The sequence below is a fragment of the Salvelinus namaycush genome, chromosome 32, assembly GCF_016432855.1.
Source record: "Salvelinus namaycush isolate Seneca chromosome 32, SaNama_1.0, whole genome shotgun sequence".
Lineage (NCBI taxonomy): Eukaryota > Metazoa > Chordata > Actinopteri > Salmoniformes > Salmonidae > Salvelinus > Salvelinus namaycush.
The window spans coordinates 11,251,306-11,270,342 of NC_052338.1; the positions used below are offsets into that span (position 1 = coordinate 11,251,306).

The 19,037-nt window shown below is 43.0% G+C and overlaps 1 protein-coding gene across 1 annotated transcript; it reads right to left on the bottom strand.

The window, feature by feature from the left end:
* Positions 1–15,481: 15,481 nt before the first annotated feature.
* On the bottom strand, positions 15,482–18,560 carry LOC120026900 (ras-related and estrogen-regulated growth inhibitor-like protein). The gene is made up of 5 exons (XM_038971633.1): positions 18,532–18,560; positions 16,536–16,621; positions 16,263–16,316; positions 16,071–16,147; positions 15,482–15,898 (listed from the first exon to the last, which is right to left on the bottom strand). The coding sequence occupies exons 1-5, from the start codon at positions 18,558–18,560 to the stop codon at positions 15,482–15,484; spliced, it is 663 nt and encodes a 220-aa protein (XP_038827561.1).
* Between the last annotated feature and the right edge of the window lie 477 nt (positions 18,561–19,037).

Here is a 19,037-nt window from a genome sequence, read left to right on the forward strand (position 1 = left end):
ACTGTGGGGACGATGTCATCGATGCACTTTTTGATGAAGCCAGTGACTGATGTGGTGTACTCCTCAATGCCATCGGAAGAATCCCGGAACATATTCCAGTCTGCTAGCAAAACAGTCCTGTAGCTTAGCATCTGCGTCATCTGACCAATTCTTTATTGACCGAGTAACTGGTGCTTCCTGCTTTAGTTTTTGCTTGTAAGCATGAATCGGGAGGATAGAATTATGGTCAGATTTGCCAAATGGAGGGCGAGGGAGAGCTTTGTATGCGATTATGTGTGTGGAGTAACGGTGGTGCTCTGGTTGCACATTTAACATGCTGGTAAAAATGAGGTAAAACGGATTTAAGTTTCCCTGCTTTAAAGTCCCTGGCCACTAGGAGTGCCGCCGTGGTCTTAGTGCCAGCATTGGTTTGTGATGGTAAATAGACAGCTATGAAAAGTATAGATGAAAACTCTCTTGGTAAATATTGTGGTCTACAGCTTATCGTGAGATACTCTACCTCAGGCGAGAAAAACCTTGAGACTTCCTTAATATTAGATTTTGTGCACCAGCTGTTGTTGACAAATATACACAGACTGCAACCCCTTGTCTTACCAGAGGCGGCTGTTCTATCTTGCCGATGCAGCGTAAATCCCGCCAGCTGTATGTTATTCAGTCGTCGTTCAGCCATGACTCGGTTTTTAATGCACTGTTGGTAGGATATTCGTGAACGTAGCTCATCAATTTTGTTATCCAATGATTATACGTTGGCTAATAGGACTGAAGGTAGAGGCAGATTACCCGCTCACCGTCGGATCCTTACAAGGCACCCCAACCTACGTCCCTGATATCTCCGTCTCCGTCTCATGCAAATCCCAGGGATTTGAGCCTTGTCGAGTGTCTGAAGTAAATCCTTTGCATCTGACTCATTAAAGAAAAAAATCTTCATCCAGTACGAGGTGAGTAATCGCTGTCCTGATATCTAGAAGCTCTTTTCGGTCAGAAGAGACGGTGGCAGAAACATTATTTACAAAATAAGTTACAAATAACGCGAAAAATCACAGACAAAAGCACAACTGGTTAGGAGTCCGTAAAACGGCAGCCATCTCCTCCGGCGTCATTCTGTTACAAACACTCAAAATGAGGTTAACCAATTCAAATTAAAGGAAGTCCCTCAAATCAGTAAATAAGACATTTACCAAAACTCAGCACACAATAGAATAAATATTTAAAGCACCTCTAGGTTATTAACCTACCTACTCACTGCCACAGTCATACTCTGGACCTAGTTTTGTCCCATGGAATAAATGTTGTAGATCTTAATGTTTTTCCTCATAATCCTGGACTACCGGACCACCATTTTATTACGTTTGAAATCGCAACAAATAATCTGCTCAGACTCCAACCAAGGAGCATCAAAAGTCGTGCTATAAATTCTCAGACAACACAAAAATTCCTTGATGCCCTTCCAGACTCCTTCTGCCTACCCAAGGACGTCAGAGGACAAAAATCAGTTAACCACCTAACTGAGGAACTCAATTTAACCTTGCGCAATACCCTAGATGCAGTTGCACCCCTAAAAACGAAAAACATTTGTCATAAGAAACTCTCTCCCTGGTATACAAAAAATACCCGAGCTCTGAAGCAAGCTTCCAGAAAATTGGAACGGAAATGGCGCCACACCAAACTGGAAGTCTTCCGACTAGCTTGGAAAGACAGTACCGTGCAGTATCGAAGAGCCCTCACTGCTGCTCGATCATCCTACTTTTCCAACTTAATTGAGGAAAATAAGAACAATCCAAAATTTATTTTTGATACTGTTGCAAAGCTAACTAAAAAGCAGCATTCCCCAAGAGAGGATGGCTTTCACTTCAGCAGTAATAAATTCATGAACTTCTTTGAGGAAAAGATCATGATCATTAGAAAGCAAATTACGGACTCCTCTTTAAATCTGCGTATTCCTCCAGGGCTTAGCTGTCCTGGATCTGCACAGCTCTGCCAGGGCCTGGGATCGGGAGAGACACTTAAGTGTTTTAGTACTATATCTCTTGACACAATGATGAAAATAATCATGGCCTCTAAACCTTCAAGCTGCATACTGGATCCTATTCCTACTAAACTACTGAAAGAGCTGCTTCCTGTGCTTGGCCCTCCTATGTTGAACATAATAAACGTCTCTCTATCCACCGGATGTGTACCAAACTCACTAAAAGTGGCAGTAATAAAGCCTCTCTTGAAAAAGCCAAACCTTGACCCAGGAAAATATAAAAAACTATCGGCCTATATCGAATCTTCCATTCCTCTCAAAAATTTTTGAAAAAGCTGTTGCGCAGCAACTCACTGCCTTCCTGAAGACAAACAATGTATACGAAATGCTTCAGTCTGGTTTTAGACCCCATCATAGCACTGAGACTGCACTTGTGAAGGTGGTAAATGACCTTTTAATGGCGTCAGACCGAGGCTCTGCATCTGTCCTCGTGCTACTAGACCTTAGTGCTGCCTTTGACACCATCGATCACCACATTCTTTTGGAGAGACTGGAAACCCAAATTGGTCTACACGGACAAGTTCTGGCCTGGTTTAGATCTTATCTGTCGGAAAGATATCAGTTTGTCTCTGTGAATGGTTTGTCCTCTGACAAATCAACTGTACATTTCGGTGTTCCTCAAGGTTCCGTTTTAGGACCACTATTGTTTTCACTATATATTTTACCTCTTGGGGATGTTATTCGAAAACATAATGTTAACTTTCACTGCTATGCGGATGACACACAGCTGTACATTTCAATGAAACATGGTGAAGCCCCAAAATTGCCCTCGCTAGAAGCCTTTGTTTCAGACATAAGGAAGTGGATGGCTGAAAACTTTCTACTTTTAAACTCGGACAAAACAGAGATGCTTGTTCTAGGTCCCAAGAAACGAAGAGATCTTCTGTTAAATCTGACAATTAATCTTGATGGTTGTAAAGTCGTCTCAAATAAAACTGTGAAGGACCTCGGCGTTACTCTTGACCCTGATCTCTCTTTTGACGAACATATCAAGACTGTTTCAAGGACAGCTTTTTTCCATCTACGTAACATTGCAAAAATCAGAAATTTTCTGTCCAAAAATGATGCAGAAAAATTAATCCATGCATTTGTTACTTCTAGGCTAGACTACTGCAATGCTCTACTTTCTGGTTACCCGGATAAAGCACTAAATAAACTTCAGTTAGTGCTAAATACGGCTGCTAGAATCCTGACTAGAACCAAGAAATTTGATCATATTACTCCAGTGCTAGCTTCCCTACACTGGCTTCCTGTTAAGGCAAGGGCTGATTTCAAGGTTTTACTGTTAACCTATAAAGCGTTACATGGGCTTGCTCCTACCTATCTTTCCGAGTTGGTCCTGCCGTACATACCTACACGTACGCTACGGTCACAAGACGCAGGCCTCCTAATTGTCCCTAGAATTTCTAAGCAAACAGCTGGAGGCAGGGCTTTCTCCTATAGATCTCCATTTTTATGGAATGGTCTGCCTACCCATGTGAGAGACGCAGACTCGGTCTCAACCTTTAAGTCTTTACTGAAGACTTATCTCTTCAGTAGGTCATATGATTGAGTGTAGTCTGGCCCAGGAGTGTGAAGGTGAACGGAAAGGCTCTGGAGCAACGAACCGCCCTTGCTGTCTTTGCCTGGCCGGTTCCCCTCCACTGGGATTCTCTACCTCTAACCCTATTACAGGGGCTGAGTCACTGGCTTACTGGTGCTCTTTCATGCCGTCCCTAGGAGGGGTGCGTCACTTGAGTGGGTTGAGTTACTGACGTGATCTTCCTGTCTGGGTTGGCGCCCCCCCTTGGTTTGTGCTGTGGTGGAGATCTTTGTGGGCTATACTCGGCCTTGTCTCAGGATTGTAAGTTGGTGGCTGAAGATATCCCTCTAGTGGTGCGGGGGCTGTGCTTTGGCAAAGTGGGTGGGGTTATATCCTTCCTGTTTGGCCCTGTCCGGGGGTATCATCGGATAGGGCCACAGTGTCTCCTGACCCCTCCTGTCTCAGCCTCCAGTATTTATGCTGCAGTAGTTTGTGTCGGGGGGCTAGGGCCAGTTGGTTATATCTGGAGTACTTCTCCTGTCTTATCCAGTGTCCTGTGGGAATTTAAGTATGCTCTCTCTAATTCTCTCCTTCTCTCTTTCTTTCTCTCTCTCGGAGGACCTGAGCCCTAGGACCATACGTCAGGACTACTGGGCATGATGACTCCTTGCTGTCCCCAGTCCACCTGGCCTTGCTGCTGTCCCAGCTTCAACTGTTCTGCCTGCAGTTATGGAACCCCTACCTATCCCAAACCTGCTGTTTTCAACTCTTAATGATCGGCTATGAAAAGCCAACTGACATTTATTCCTGATTATTATTTGACCATGCTTGTCATTTATGAACATTTTGAACATCTTGGCCATGTTCTGTTATAATCTCCACCCAGCACAGCCAGAAGAGGACTGGCCACCCCTCATAGCCTGGTTCCTCTCTAGGTTTCTTCCTAGGTTTTGGCCTTTCTAGGGAGTTTTTCCTAGCCACCGTGCTTCTACACCTGCATTGCTTGCTGTTTGGGGTTTTAGGCTGGGTTTCTGTACAGCACTTCGAGATATTAGCTGATGTACGAAGGGCTATATAAAATAAACTTGATTGATTGATTAATACATTCAAAATAAAGCACACATGAGGGAATAAAGAAAAAGGACTAAACAGAGCCGTAACACACACGTGACACATACTCACATGCCAATAAGACACTAGCTGTGTTCGAATACTCATACTGACCGCACTAACCTACTATTTGTGTTGTAAATTGAGTGTGTAGTATGTTTATTGGTCATAGTGTGGATATAGTTAGTATGCCAAAAGTCATACTACATTTGCCAAAATACGAATGCAATTCTTCAGAAAATGGGCGTGGCTCCACAGCATTTTCAGATTTGAAGAAGATGGCAGAAAATATACAGCCGAAGTCTGACGAGAGCGGATACAAATTCATCACTTTATCTAATTATGACAAATGTTAAGAAAATGTTGAGCAAAGTAATAAAGTAATGGCTTTTCAAATAAGTTACGTTACACGTTATTTTGGCTGACAATTTGTTAACTACGCTAGCCACATTGCATATCATTACACCAGTTGCTTGTATGTACAGGTATGTTAGCTAGCTACCTAACGTTAGTTGGCTACTAATGAATCGAACTTGCTAGTATATCAACTATATGCTATCTAACTAACTACCCAACATGCATTGACTTGATTATTCACGTCATTCTTAGCTTAGCTAAGTGGTATAGTCATTGTGCGTTCTCAATGGACATTGTTAATTAAGTCGTAAGATGTCTAGCTAGTAATTTGTTATGCTAACAAACTAGCAAGAAGTTGCATAGCAACAGCATCAATTTCTGGTAGACAGGCGAAGCGCTAGTACACTCAACTGAAAGGATACCGTTCGTTTACAGTATACTTAAATTAACTAATATTATATAGTATGTAGTATATACTCATTAAGTATGTAGTATACAGTATGTTATTATGGATATTCGAACACAGCTACTGTCTGTGTGTGTGTGTGTGTGTGTGTGTGTGTGTGTGTGTGTGTGTGTGTGTGTGTGTGTGTGTGTGTGTGTGTGTGTGTGTGTGTGTGTGTGTTGTATAGGTAGAAGTATGTGGTAATTGTGCACATCCTGCGATCCCTGTAGTCTTCTCTAATGGGGGGAAGATTAAAAAAGATACCTGTATTCAGCAGTAGTACTCAAATAAGAGTGTGCACTGAATGTCAGCAGTAGTACTCATTCACGTGTGCACTGAATGTCCATACTTAACGGACTATGGCAGTAAAAATGTACAGATCTGTCTACAAAGTGCCTGTTTTTTGGGCCTGCATATCCTTCCAGCGAGAACGTACATACAGTAGTTATATTTGTTTGTTTCTCGCTGAGTAGTGCATGGAGCTTTTGGCAGGGTGCGAGTGGTACCAAGCACATTCCAGGGTATTTAATATGGAGTTTAATGATTAACTGACTCTGCTTGTGGTCCACCACTCTCCATGGGAGGATAGCTATTGGGCTGAGTCATCGTCTACCAAACACAAGAGCTTTCTAATATCTCAGCCAGGGAGCACTGAAACAAGGCACCTTACTGCTGAAATGTACATTCTAACACTCAATAATCTGGATTCACAGCATAAAAGAACGCATGTAAAATGGCGGTTTGCGGAGTACAAATGTACATTTTGACAGTCGATATCTTGACATAGGCACAATGGATGCCAAGGTGTAGTCTGGGGGTTGGGTTCAGAGTTTACACTGGAGTGCGCTCCTTCATTGAAGAAAGTGAGATCAGCAAACTTGAAGGCCAATCTTACCAGATAATGCAGATGCTTGCTACCTGAAACCACTTACTTACGATTATGGGTTTTACACATTCAGCTTTGCTTCACAATAAAAATCACTCCTGCTTGACAAAAGTTTTAAAAAATAACTGCGCTGAGGTTACGTATACAGAGCTACACTACACGCTGCTGAAATGCACATTTAGACATTATGGCCTATATGACCGGCAATCCAATGGATCATGGTTTACTTATTTATTTGTAAAATGCAGCACTACCACTAGACCAGCCTCCAACACGGGACTTCTTTAGCATTTGATAGGGACAGAACATTTTCTGAAATTATGACCTCTGACATTTTGGTACTGTCACCTGCCCTCAGCTAGTCAATAGAGTCAGTATCATACAATGTACACTGTCCCCTGGTTGACTCAGGCTACATGTAACAAAGTTCCTGTGTAGGTCACAGGTCAAGGGTCATCCCAGAACAGAGGAGGCTGGTGGGAGGAGCTATAGGAGGATGGGTTCGTTGTAAAGACTAGAATGGAAGTAATGGAATGGTATCAAACACATCAAACATATGGAAACCACATTTGACTCCGTTCCATTTATTCCATTGCAGCCATTACAAGGAGCATGTCCTCCTATAGCGCCTCCCACCAGCCTCCCCTGGCCCAGTTGCAGATCAGGCAGCTCAATAGTAACTGAGGTGTCCTGATTATATCTCAGGAGTCAGACACTTATCCAACAAATACATTTCAAGGAGCCAATCCCTAAAGGTGAGAGGTCAAGTCCTGTGAAAACCATGGGAGTGGAGATAAGGTGTGTTTGAGCAGGGAGTTACCTAACAGGAGGAAGTCAAATAATAGATTCATAGTAACAGACACACTCCCTCTCAATGGACCTCTCTCTTTCACACACACACACACACACACACACACACACACACACACACACACACACACACACACACACACACACACACACACACACACACACACACACACACACACACACACACACACACACACACACACACACACACACACACACACACACACACACACACACGCACACACACAGGTAGTTCATCTTCTCCGTGCATCAGAGGCAGACCGTTAGGAACCTAATCAATAATATCCTGTCTTCTACTTCACCGTCTTCCACTCACCTAGGGAGTGGGTTTGTGTTTATGTTTGAGAGAGAGAGAGGCTTTATTTTCCCTTGTGTACTTTAACCATTTGTACATTGTTACAACACTGTATATATATATATAATATGACATTTGTAATGTCTTTATTGTTTTGAAACTTCTGTATGTGTAATGTTTACTGTTTAATTTTTATTGTTTATTTCACTTTTGTATATCATCTACCTCACTTGCTTTGGCAATGTTAACACATGTTTCCCATGCCAATAAAGCCCCTTGAATTGAATTGAATTGAATTGAATTGAATTGAGAGGCAGGGTTATTTGGAGGTGCACTACAATCTGTTCATGTGTCTGGAGAGAGGCCCTCAGGTACACTGGGAGAGAGTGTTTGGAGTGATCCGTTTACTCCACTGTGTGTGTGTGTGTGTGTGTGTGTGTGTGTGTGTGTGTGTGTGTGTGTGTGCGCCTGTGTGTAAGTGTACCTTCCACTTGTGCTGCAAATAGGCTTAGTCAACATCCTGTTGTCATTCCTTTTCAGAGTTTCCTTTTGTCATTACAGGGGAAAGTGATCTCAGATACCCATTTCCCATGTGGTATATTACCAAGACAAAAAAAAACAAAAGACAATGTTTATATGACCCCCTTTCAAACAGCCCCTTATTTACCACTTTCTTGCAAATCAGTAAGTAACTGGCAAATTGGGAGGGGCCGGGTTGAGGGGTGTTTGCATTTCAAATTAGGGAGGTGTTAAACAATGGAAGTGTGAATGGCTTTACCTGTATAAAAAGCAGAGTACCATTCACACAGATCCGATTCCTGTATTTTGGTTACAGGGTCTGTGAAAATGCAGGAATCATGACTAGGTCTTTAGGTGGGTTTTAATTGTCCATGTTTTTTGCCCCCCTACCCCTTTCAGATGTACAACAAAGCAGGTATAAAGAAGCAAGCATAGTAAAATAGTGGGAATTTGGCCTGTCTATTAAAGGGATACTAACTGATCAAGGTTTAGGGACACAAGTTACCAAACAGCCCGTACATATCGATCAATCAATCTGTATTGTCTATTAATATAGACAGCAGGGTTGACAAGGTCACAACAATACTACGTGCACAACTCAGAGGTAAAAGGCTGTGCGGTAGATGGCTTGTTTCATCTTGTTCTTGCTACCATCTTTTGTTTTGAAGTGTTTGACTGTTGTCACATCTATGCTAAAATGGCTAAAATTAGCTAGCTAGCAAACCAACAACTGTAACCATGTATTTGAGAGACAACAAGTGCTTATTGGGCAAATGTACGCTTTCAATAAACATTTGAAGATGAACTATTGCTTACAGTACATGTTGTGAATAATCCTTAGATGGTAAGCCAACCCCGTCTGTTTTAGCTTCGTAGTTGTACACACATTGGTTTTGTTGGTAAACACCCCACCCATCTCTATAGCACTGTTTGCAAACACATTTGTTACATGTTTAAAACAGGAACCCAGACTTAAAGCACCAACGAACAAGCAGTGACATCCCACTGGGCACACACTGGTTGAATCAACGTTGTTTCTCCCTTCCCACTGGGCACACACTGGTTGAATCAACGTTGTTTCTCCCTTCCCACTGGGCACACACTGGTTGAATCAACGTTGTTTCCACATTTCAATTCAATTCAGTTGAACCAACGTGGAATTGATGTTGAATTGACATCTGTGGCCAGTGGGAAGGAAAATCTCCTTTGGAAGGAAGCTATCCTCCTCGGCTGGCTGGGTAGAAGTTCAGAGTGCGGATGGCCATTCTTATGCATCCCTAAAACAGTTTATTTTGTGTGATTGCAAGAACTTTCTAAATGGATTTCACCCATTGACATGTGAGGGGCATGACTGGACATTGCTCTGTTTTACTACGTGTCCAATGGTACTGACATGGATGTCATCCATGTTGTTGATGCCTGCCTGCTGTCTGGTCATTATTGATTGGTCCCAGTTGCACAATGCAGTTGGCCTGGGTCATGTTCATTGGGCACCAACGGGAACAAGCAAAAATGAAACTGGGAGGGACTACCTGGGCTGGTCCAATAAGAAACAATAATTTAGGTTTTCCTTTGCTTTCCCTAACCCACACACTCACTCTCTCTCCAGGGTCACTGGTGATGGTAAAGACAGGCCAATATCTTCTGTGTTAGCCTCCTCTTCCCTAGGGCCTTATTAGATAACAGCCAGTAATCAAATTTCTGTGCTCTCTAAATCCCACTTTCTCTCCATCCAACCGGAGGTCTACTGGTAATGTGAACATCTGCTGCCCCTCAATCCCAGACATATCCAAGACCCCTCGCCCTCCTCCACCCCCCAGTAGCTGGGGATGTAAGCCTCTGGCTGGTCCTGGACACATGCATGACTCAGGCAGCTGGTACTCCACATCCTGTCTGTGAATGAAAAGCAATGTCTACTACAGACAAACTGGTCTCTCCGGCCTTGTGTGCCAGCGTCATTGACTGAGAGGAGGCCGTGGTGTGTGTGTGTGTGAGGGGGGGGGGGTCCTCTGTGTGTCTGTGTGTTATCGACGTGCCTGAAAGAAGCTGCGAGGTGTGTTTCTGTGCTCCTTGTTCGTTGGCATAGGTCAAACCCCCGGAGCTTCCGGAGAATCCTTGCTGTGTTTCAGAAAAAAAGACGCCCACTATCTCTCGCCAACGTGCCCCTAACCTCCCAACCCCCCACTGTTGATCGGAAGTAGAGTTCATTTTGTGGGATCTTCCCGGCGGTGCTTGCTTTCTCGATGGCGTGGGCGCTTTTGCGTGGGCGAGAGACCGTTGGCAACAGTGACGGCCCTGGTTGCCATGGACACTGAGTTTCCCTTTGCCATTCCGTCCCACAACGATGACATCGTGGCAGCTCTCACTCTGTGTGGCACACCAACCTGTACTCCAACCGACACGATCCCTCCCACTCATTACAGATAAGTGTCAACGATGGTGTTGTTGCCATGAGCCTCTACGTTCATATTCATTAGTACTGATGGAAGCACTGAACAGACAAATATTTGTTGTTGCTTGCGTCACGTGTCCGGGGGTGGCACGGAGTGGATTTCATAACAGGAGACAATGCTCTAAACTAATATTCCTCACAAAACGTAATTTGCGCATCGGCTCAGAACCCTTAACCCAATAGCCACATTTGCCCTACCCCCTCCCCCAGATACATTACCTCGCATACTGTATGGATGCACTGTACATGTAAGTATTATCACGTTTGTATGCAACAGGCAAACGCCTCAGGAAAAGAATAATAAAAATAATAAAAAAGGAAATCCCGCAATCCCACCCTGCCAGGGCTGTATATTCCCCGAATCACGGCAGGTGGTTAGAGCATTGTACTAGTGTTGTACTAGTAACCGAAAGGTTGCAAGATCGAATCCCCGAGCTGACAAGGTAGAAATCTGTCATTCTGCCCCTGAACAAGGCAGTTAACCCCCTGTTCCTAGGCTGTCATTGAAAATAAGAATTTGTTCTTAACTGACTTGCCTAGTTAAATAAAGGTAAAATAAAATAAAAATCACTGTTGGCCTCCATGGACAATGTTAATGGGATGGCAGAAGCTGTGGTAGCGACATGCAGTATGACATACTCATAGTACTTCATTCTACATACCGACCTATTTGTTCAGGCGAGAGACACCCACTATAACCCTGGTGTAGGTTGCACAAATACAAGTACTTGAGCTGTACACTGAATATACAAAACATTAAGAACACCTGCTCTTTCCATGACATAGACTATCCAGGTGAAAGCTATCCCTTATTGATGCCACTTGTTAAATCCACTTCAATCAGTGTAGATGGAGGGGAGGAGACAGGTTAAAGAAGGATTTATAAGCCTTGAGACAATTGAGACATGGATTGTGTACGTGTGCCATTCAGAGGGTGAATGGGCGACAAAATATTTAGGTGCCATTGAAAGGAGTATGGTAGTAGGTGCCAGGCGCACCAGTTTGTCAAGTACAGCAATGCTGCTGAGTTTCTCACGCTCAACAGTTTCCTGTGTGTATCAAGAAGGTGTTCCTACTGTTTGGTAAACTCAGTGTACTGTATATGACGTGCATTATACAAGTGTGGTCCTCCCTCCTGGGATAGTTACAAAATGACACATTGGTTTCCTTACCCTGTGAGAGTCTATGGACAACATATGACTGCAATCCAAATATCGGTCACACGCTAATATCGGTCACATGACTTGAATGTGATTCGTGCCACAAATGCAAAAATATTTGTGGCAGGGAAACTAAACCAATGCATGGATCGCTGTCATACCTTGTCCATAGACTTCTTACAGGGTAAGGAAACCAATATGCCTTTTTGTAATTTGGGTGAAGTATCCCTGTAGTTAATCCTTATCTCCATTGACATGTATTCGTAATCTATTACAGTATTATTTGCATGGGATGTGGTTGAGATGTGTATGATACTTCTGGTCATGTACTGTATGTGGACAGCTGCTCGTCGAACATCTCATTCCAAAATCATTGGCATTAATATAGAGTTGGGTTCCCCTTTGCTGCTATAACAGCCTCCACTCTTCTGGGAAGGCTTTCCACTAGATGTTGGAACATTGCTGCGGGGACTTGCTTCCATTCAGCCACAAGAGCATTAGTGAGGTCAGGCACTGATGTTGGGCGATTAGGCCTCGCTCGCAGTCGGTGTTACAATTCATCACAAAGGTATTCGATTGAGTTGAGGTCAGGTCAGGTCAGGTCAGCTCTGTGCAGGCCAGTCAAGTTCTTCCACACCGATCTCGACAAACCATTTCTGTATAGACCTTGCTTTGTGCACGGGGGCATTGTCATGCTGAAACAGCAAAGGGCCTTCCCCAAACTGTTGCCACAAAGTTGGAAGCACAGAGTCATCTAGAATGTTATTGTTTGCTGTAGAGTTAAGCTTTCCTTTCACTGGAACTAAGGGGCCTAGCCCGAACCATGAAAAACAGCCCCAGACCATTATCCCTCCTCCACCAAACTTTACAGTTGACACTTGCATTCGGGCAGGTTGAGTTCTGCTGGCATCCACCAAACCCAGATTAGTCCAATGGCAGCGAGCTTTACACTACTCCGGCTGACGCTTGGCATTGCGCATGGTGATCTTAGGCTTGTGTGCGGCTGCTCAGCCATTGAAACCCATTTCATGAAGCTCTCAACTAACAGTTAATTATGTTTACTTTGCTTCCAGAGGCAGTTTGGAACTCGGTAGTGAGTTTTGCAAATGAGGACAGATGATTTTTATGTGCTACGTACTTCAGCACTCGGAGGTTCCGTTCTGTGAGCTTCTGTAGTCTACCACTTCGCGGCTGAGCTGTTGTTGCTCTTAGAAGTTTCCACTTCACAATAACAGCACTTACAGTTGACCGGTGCAGCTCTAGCAGGGCAGAAATTTGACAAACTGACTTGTTGTATAAGGTGGCATCCTATGACGGTGCCACTTTGAAATTCACTGAGGTCTTCAGTAAGTCCATTCTACTGCCAATGTTTGTCTATGGAGATTGCATGGCTGTGTGCTCGATTGTATACACCTTTAAGCAACAGGTGAGGCTGAAATAGCATCCACATACTTTTGTATATATAGTGTATCTATAGTATTTTCATACAGCATTATTGTGTGTCCACAAGGAGAGAAGGACGCTCATTTAGACAGTTGAGAGTCCCCCTTCCTTCTCTCTTTTAAATACATTTATTGGAAAGGTTAAGGAGAGCCTGGAGGAGACCCGGTGATCCCAATGTGGTTACGCCTGAGGAGTGGGACCTGAACAAGGATTGTCAGTGAAGAATAGGCCTCTTGGCAGGGGACAGACAGGCAGCGATACGCTGTGAACCTGTGGCAAACAGCGGTGATAAAGACGAGAACACATGGAGAAGCATGAAAGTGTTGTTGTGTAAGGTGGGCATGGACGTTTTGCTTCTTCAGCCACGTTTACACCTGGTAGAAACATGCATCCTTTATCCTGATCCACATTCTGATTGAGTCCAAATTTTACGACGGGTGTAGACGATTAAAAGACACATTGTGATCTGAATGTGATCAGATCTTCATGCCCACCTCCAGAGGTAGTCAGGCACTCATTGTCACTGGATATGTAGACGGATCTGGAAAGTAAAACCATTTAAATTATCCTTATCCCATTCTAAAATCCTTGACAGCTGGCACCATTGACTTATGGCACCAATATTTCTTAAAGTAAATAAATATAGATAAAAAAAAAAAAAGAATATCTGTCAAATCATTTGCATCGAGGGAGGTACCAGGAAATCTGGTCACAATGAGTATACAGTGGACATATAAAAGTCACATTTTAAAACACCACGCACAATCAGAATGTGGACAAAATCAGGACACAGGACCATGTTTAAACAAAGCTTTTGAGCAGTAAGTGATAAAGATGAAGTACCTGTGGGGACTGCCTGAAGCCTCGTTTTGTTAACGAGGATGTTAGTTTTTATCGGTTTCATTTGGTCTGTGAAATCGAATGCAGTTGAGGAAATGGCTTTGAAGTGCAGAGTTTAAGTGCACAGACTTCAGGGTGATTGACTGCATTTCCCTTGTAGTTGACCTTGGTTAGGAAGTCAACATTGATGGGAGCTAGATTGGCTACTTTCGCCATAGGGATTCTATGGGATTAGGCTTGGAAATCTCAGTTCAGCAATCTTGGAGCTACATTGACAGAATTCTTTGAGAGATTTCTGATTTGTGAGAGGGCACGATAAGGGATAACTTTTTGGAATGTCAAATGTTTGTGTTTTCAAAATGGTTTTGCATTACGTTTGGTGTGTTTCACCCTTCACATAATGGAATTGAATGGATTTCTGTCCAAATAACCTTGGAAACCTTAGTTGAGATGATCTGTTGACAGCTCAATGACAATCCATTTTCAGGTCATTCGTGAAGTATCTGGGGAGAGGAGTGAGATGTGGTTTGGTTCATCTTTACCTCTAGCTAGAATGGGTGAGAAGATGTTCCCTTAAAGTGAATTTTATTTTTTTTAATCTCCATCATGGCTTGACAAATAGAGCTTGAAAAAATATAGATTGTACTTAAGCATTTGTTTGACATTTTATTAGGAAATCGTAGGACAAAGTTCTGTAGTGTGTACACTTTGTACACTTAAAGTCTAATGACTTGTATAACAAACATGACTTCAGTTCTCATTCATGAAAAGTTCCCAAACATTTTTTATAGAATCAGTACTAAATGAAATAGACAAGACGTTTGTCCAGTGCATGAACAACCCTATGAAAAAGTAAAGTGGGCCTCTGCATTCTTAGAACACATCAAATGTACAGTACACAAATGGACGGTATTGACATTATTTAACATCATAAAGATGAACAGAGAATGGTCCCCCAATACCTGGCCTTTCAAGATGCCTTGAAGTGTGATGTTGGTGGCATATATGGAAACACAACAAAGCTACATGTATACTAACTGAGGCAGCAAGTTTAATGATCAGACCATTATAATGAGTGAAACAGCTACACATTCTCATGTTTCTTGCATAGATTGTCAACAGTCCAAAAAAGGATTGTGCCAATGACAAGGCCAAGCTGGCCTGACCCTTAGAACGTTCTGCATACTGATACAGTTTAGTAAAGAGAAAGAAATTGTCTATTGCGCATAATTTTTCCACAATACTTCTTCCAGGCATTTAAACACGATACCCTTTGCTTTACAGTTGGCAATTCATTGTACGGCAATGTAATATAATTGGACATTTAAGGGCATGTAATGCTACTTTAGTCCAGCTGACCTCAGACACTCAAGAGTATTTATTTTGCAGTAAGTAGACTGTCCAAAGGCCCGTTCGACAGGATTTGATTGTCAATCTTCTCATTTGAGTAAGAATCCAAGCAGCGTGAATTCAGTTAGGCCGCACTGACCTATTCCAATATGGAAACGTAACGATCCACTTCACGCACGGACAAGTCCCGGACCGTTTAGATGCAGAACTATCATCTCAGTGTCTCTCATATTAGGCTATTGGAACTACTCAGTTCTCTTCCTCCCGAAAACGGCGGACATGCTTCTCACGATACCTTTGATCCCAGCTGCCCCCTTCTTGAGCGCCCTCGCCTCTCGGATAAGGTCGAGCAGTTCGTGAAATACCAGCTGTACCCCGTGGTATGTCTCCGCTGCAGAGATCTCGAAAAAGCCACAGTTGGTGGAAAGAGTGAGGAGGCGTCCTTCCTCGCTGGAGACGGTGCGGCGATGCTGGAGGTCGCGTTTATTCCCTACGATGACGATGGGAGGTGAGCCGGGGAATTTGCTTTTGGCTTGCCGGATGCGCTTCACCTGTTGCCGCACCACGTTGAAGCTGGCACGGTCACATATGCTGTAAACCAGGATGAAACCGTCCGCCCACTGGAGTTGTCTGTCGCTGATGTGTCCCGCGCCCTCATCATTCTAAAACACATGAAGACATAATACATTCCTTTAGTAAACCCTTTAACCTCCTTGTTTAATAAAACACCTCAAGAATGCCCTGACTGCTGGAGTATCCACTAGTCAAAGTCTTTTTTTACCATTATAACGTTATTATAATGTAGCCCAAATGATATACAATGTTTTGCCTCACCTGAGGGCAAAGTGAGTCCCAGATATTAAAGCAGATATCCCGTCCGTCTATTCTGTCAGTATGACTGTAGATGGATTCTGTAAAGGCAAAAATAACGGACCATTTAGATACTTGGTTTGATCCACTGTAACCTTTTGATTTGAATGCAATTATATCATTATCAATGGATCAAGTCAAAAGACCGGCACTTACCAATATCGCCGTATTCGCCAATAAACCTTCTAGTGAGAAACCGCACCGTGAGAGCTGAGGGCAGAAAATAGAAAATAGCGCAATTGATGAGACATGTTGATCAGTAAATGTATTATCCCTACACAAGGAAAGACATTCTACGTTGCATTTGGCCATCATAACTCGTCTACTTTCAATGATCACAAATATATGCTCTTCATGGTGCACAAAGACTGTCAATGTCATGAATAAAAGTGCAAAAACATTTCAAGGATTCATTAAAATTATTCTCACCAGATTTACCGACGCTTTCAGCTCCAAGTAGTAAGAAATTAGCCTCCACTTTTTGCTGACTTCCTTCCATTGTTTTGTTGTAGTGGCGTGTGCGGATTTAGTTAAACAACCATTTGTTAAAAGGGTGCAACGTTTTCCGTGTCTGTTCAACGTGGAGGATACACTAAGTGTAAAATATATTGGATTGTGCCGTCTGTCAATTTATAAGGAGTAGGCGGGCCCGGTTCTCTGATGGATAAAACCTACGGGCCAATGAGAGGACTGTGCGCTTGTCAGAGACCAATGCGCTTAATATAGAACTTCGTGCCCAGCGATTAACAATACAGAATCATAGCTGCGGTAAGTAGTTTGCTGCGTTTTTATTTTTGATTGTATTTAAGTGTGTGTGTGTGTGTGGGGGGGGGGGGGGTGCTGAAAAAAATGTGTTTGCCTGCACTACATACGCTATATTGGTCCGCTAATACAGCACTATTAAAGGCCCAGTGCACTACTATTTGTGATAAATACAAATTCAGATTTTTCAGGTGTACTGCAGCCCCACTACACTCCGCTGCTATGTACAGAATAGCATAATTCTCTAAACCTTCAAATGTATCAGTTTGATATTCACAGATGTTGGAGTTCAGTTAAATGGACACAAATTCATATGAAACCATCATCTTGGGAGGTAACAGAACACAATTTATAGTCTACAAAAAAAACAAGTAGACGCTAAAATAACTTGCAATTAAGTTACCCCACTCTGTACAGTCATAAGATCAAAGACAGGAGGACCTATATGATGGGTAACCAATGTTTAGCATTGTCAATTTACTGATGACCAATGCCACCCAGTGGTGGTAATATTATGGACATTTTAACTTACCATGGTCCTGTTTGAATAGCGCCCAGTAAGATTTTCACTGAGTTTAGACGTATACAAAAGATGCACACAAAAATGTTTATTGTAAATAGATACGAAATATAAAGATGCACACACACAAAAACACTTGAAACACTTTATCCCCAGTGTTTGTAACCAACTACAGTTGCGGTCAAATAAACCCATTTTCAAAAAATGAAATGTTATTTTAGAAACCACATTTTTAAAGACGAGTGTGGTTCCATTATATTTGGAGGCAACTGTATGTACAAACATGTTCAGCAAGCAATTCAGATCAATACATACAAATACAGGCTTCTTTTCCCTTTCATTGAGTCCTGCGTGAAATGTCTTCGCCTGCACGCTCTACCTCGAGAGGTCTCGGATTCTTCCTCATGGTCACTTTCTCCTTGTCCCCCTCTTGTTCCGCATTCCTCCCCGCCTCCCCTTGGTGGGGATTGACGAGCAGCGAAGGGTGCAGGGTCCCCTCAAACGTTTTGCCCAGCTCCTTCCCAAAAAATGCCTGAAGTCGGTCCACTGACTTGGAATAGTGTGCGAGAGAGAGGGGAAAGAGCAACATAACCAGATCACTATTGAGGACTAAAGAGAGCAATAGAGTACGGCTTTCCAAATGCAAAGCTCTGACAAATTGTCTCATAATGTAAAGTAAAAGGTAGGAGTTAAGGGATTGACAAAGAAAACAGTCATTTGGAAATGAGGGCCTACATATGGAACTGTAGCCATCATATGCATTTCTCTATAGGAAATCAGGGTGAGCTGAGACATGGACACAGCCATTGTGAGTCTCCTCACCTTCACGCTCTTCAACAGTGTGTGGAGGAGAAGCCAGATATCGGACACAAATTCCGACGGGGTGCAGTAAGGGGGGACCAGTTTCCGTAGCAACCGTCCCCGTATCATGGTGATGTCAATGTAGTGAGAAGACCGGGAAGAGAGCTAAGGAGAGGAAGATATTCAATACTATTTTTCTCTAGAGTCAAAGCAATACAACTGACTAACATCAAACTGCAATTGTATACAGTATATTCAACACACACAGTTGAAAAACAATCATACTTCATTAAAAGGACTCATTTGTCAGCAACCTACATGGTAATAAACATGAAAAGTCTGTGTTGTGACATTTTAATAGATAACACCATGACAATACTAAGAGGGATGTTGAGGATGTGAAGGTAAATGCAGTAAGTTGCACTTGTCGATTACCTTGGCTGGTCTGTAGAGGACAACGCTGCACTGTCTGCATAAAAGGACGAGTAGTAAGCGCTCACATCTCTGTAGGGTTAACCCCAAAGGGTAAGAGATGGTTTACACACACGGTCCAGCAAATCCACACTGTAGACCAGTGTTACCCAACTCCAGTCCTCCTGTAGCCCCAACAACACACATTTTTTGCTGTAGCCCCAGACAAGCACACCGGATTCAACTTGTCAACTAATCATCAAGCCCTCAATGAGTTGAATCAGGTGAGTTTGTCTGGGGCCACAACAAAAATATGTACTGTTGGGTAACACTGCTTTACAGTACAATAGACAAAACACCTTGAGTGGGCAAACAGAAGCAATAGTGATTTAAGAGCCAGACTAAAAAAAGCTGGGTTGGATGAGTCTGGGTTAAAA

Bases quoted from the DNA above. Each gene is read 5' to 3' on its own strand.
- LOC120026900 (XM_038971633.1), bottom strand. From the start codon at position 18,560: ATGGTGTTATCTATTAAAATGTCACAACA. The intron at 16,317-16,535 runs GTGAGAATAATT...TTCTGCCCTCAG, and splicing joins TGAAAGCGTCGGTAAATCTG to CTCTCACGGTGCGGTTTCTC. The intron at 15,899-16,070 runs GTGAGGCAAAAC...CATGTGTTTTAG, and splicing joins GGGACTCACTTTGCCCTCAG to AATGATGAGGGCGCGGGACA.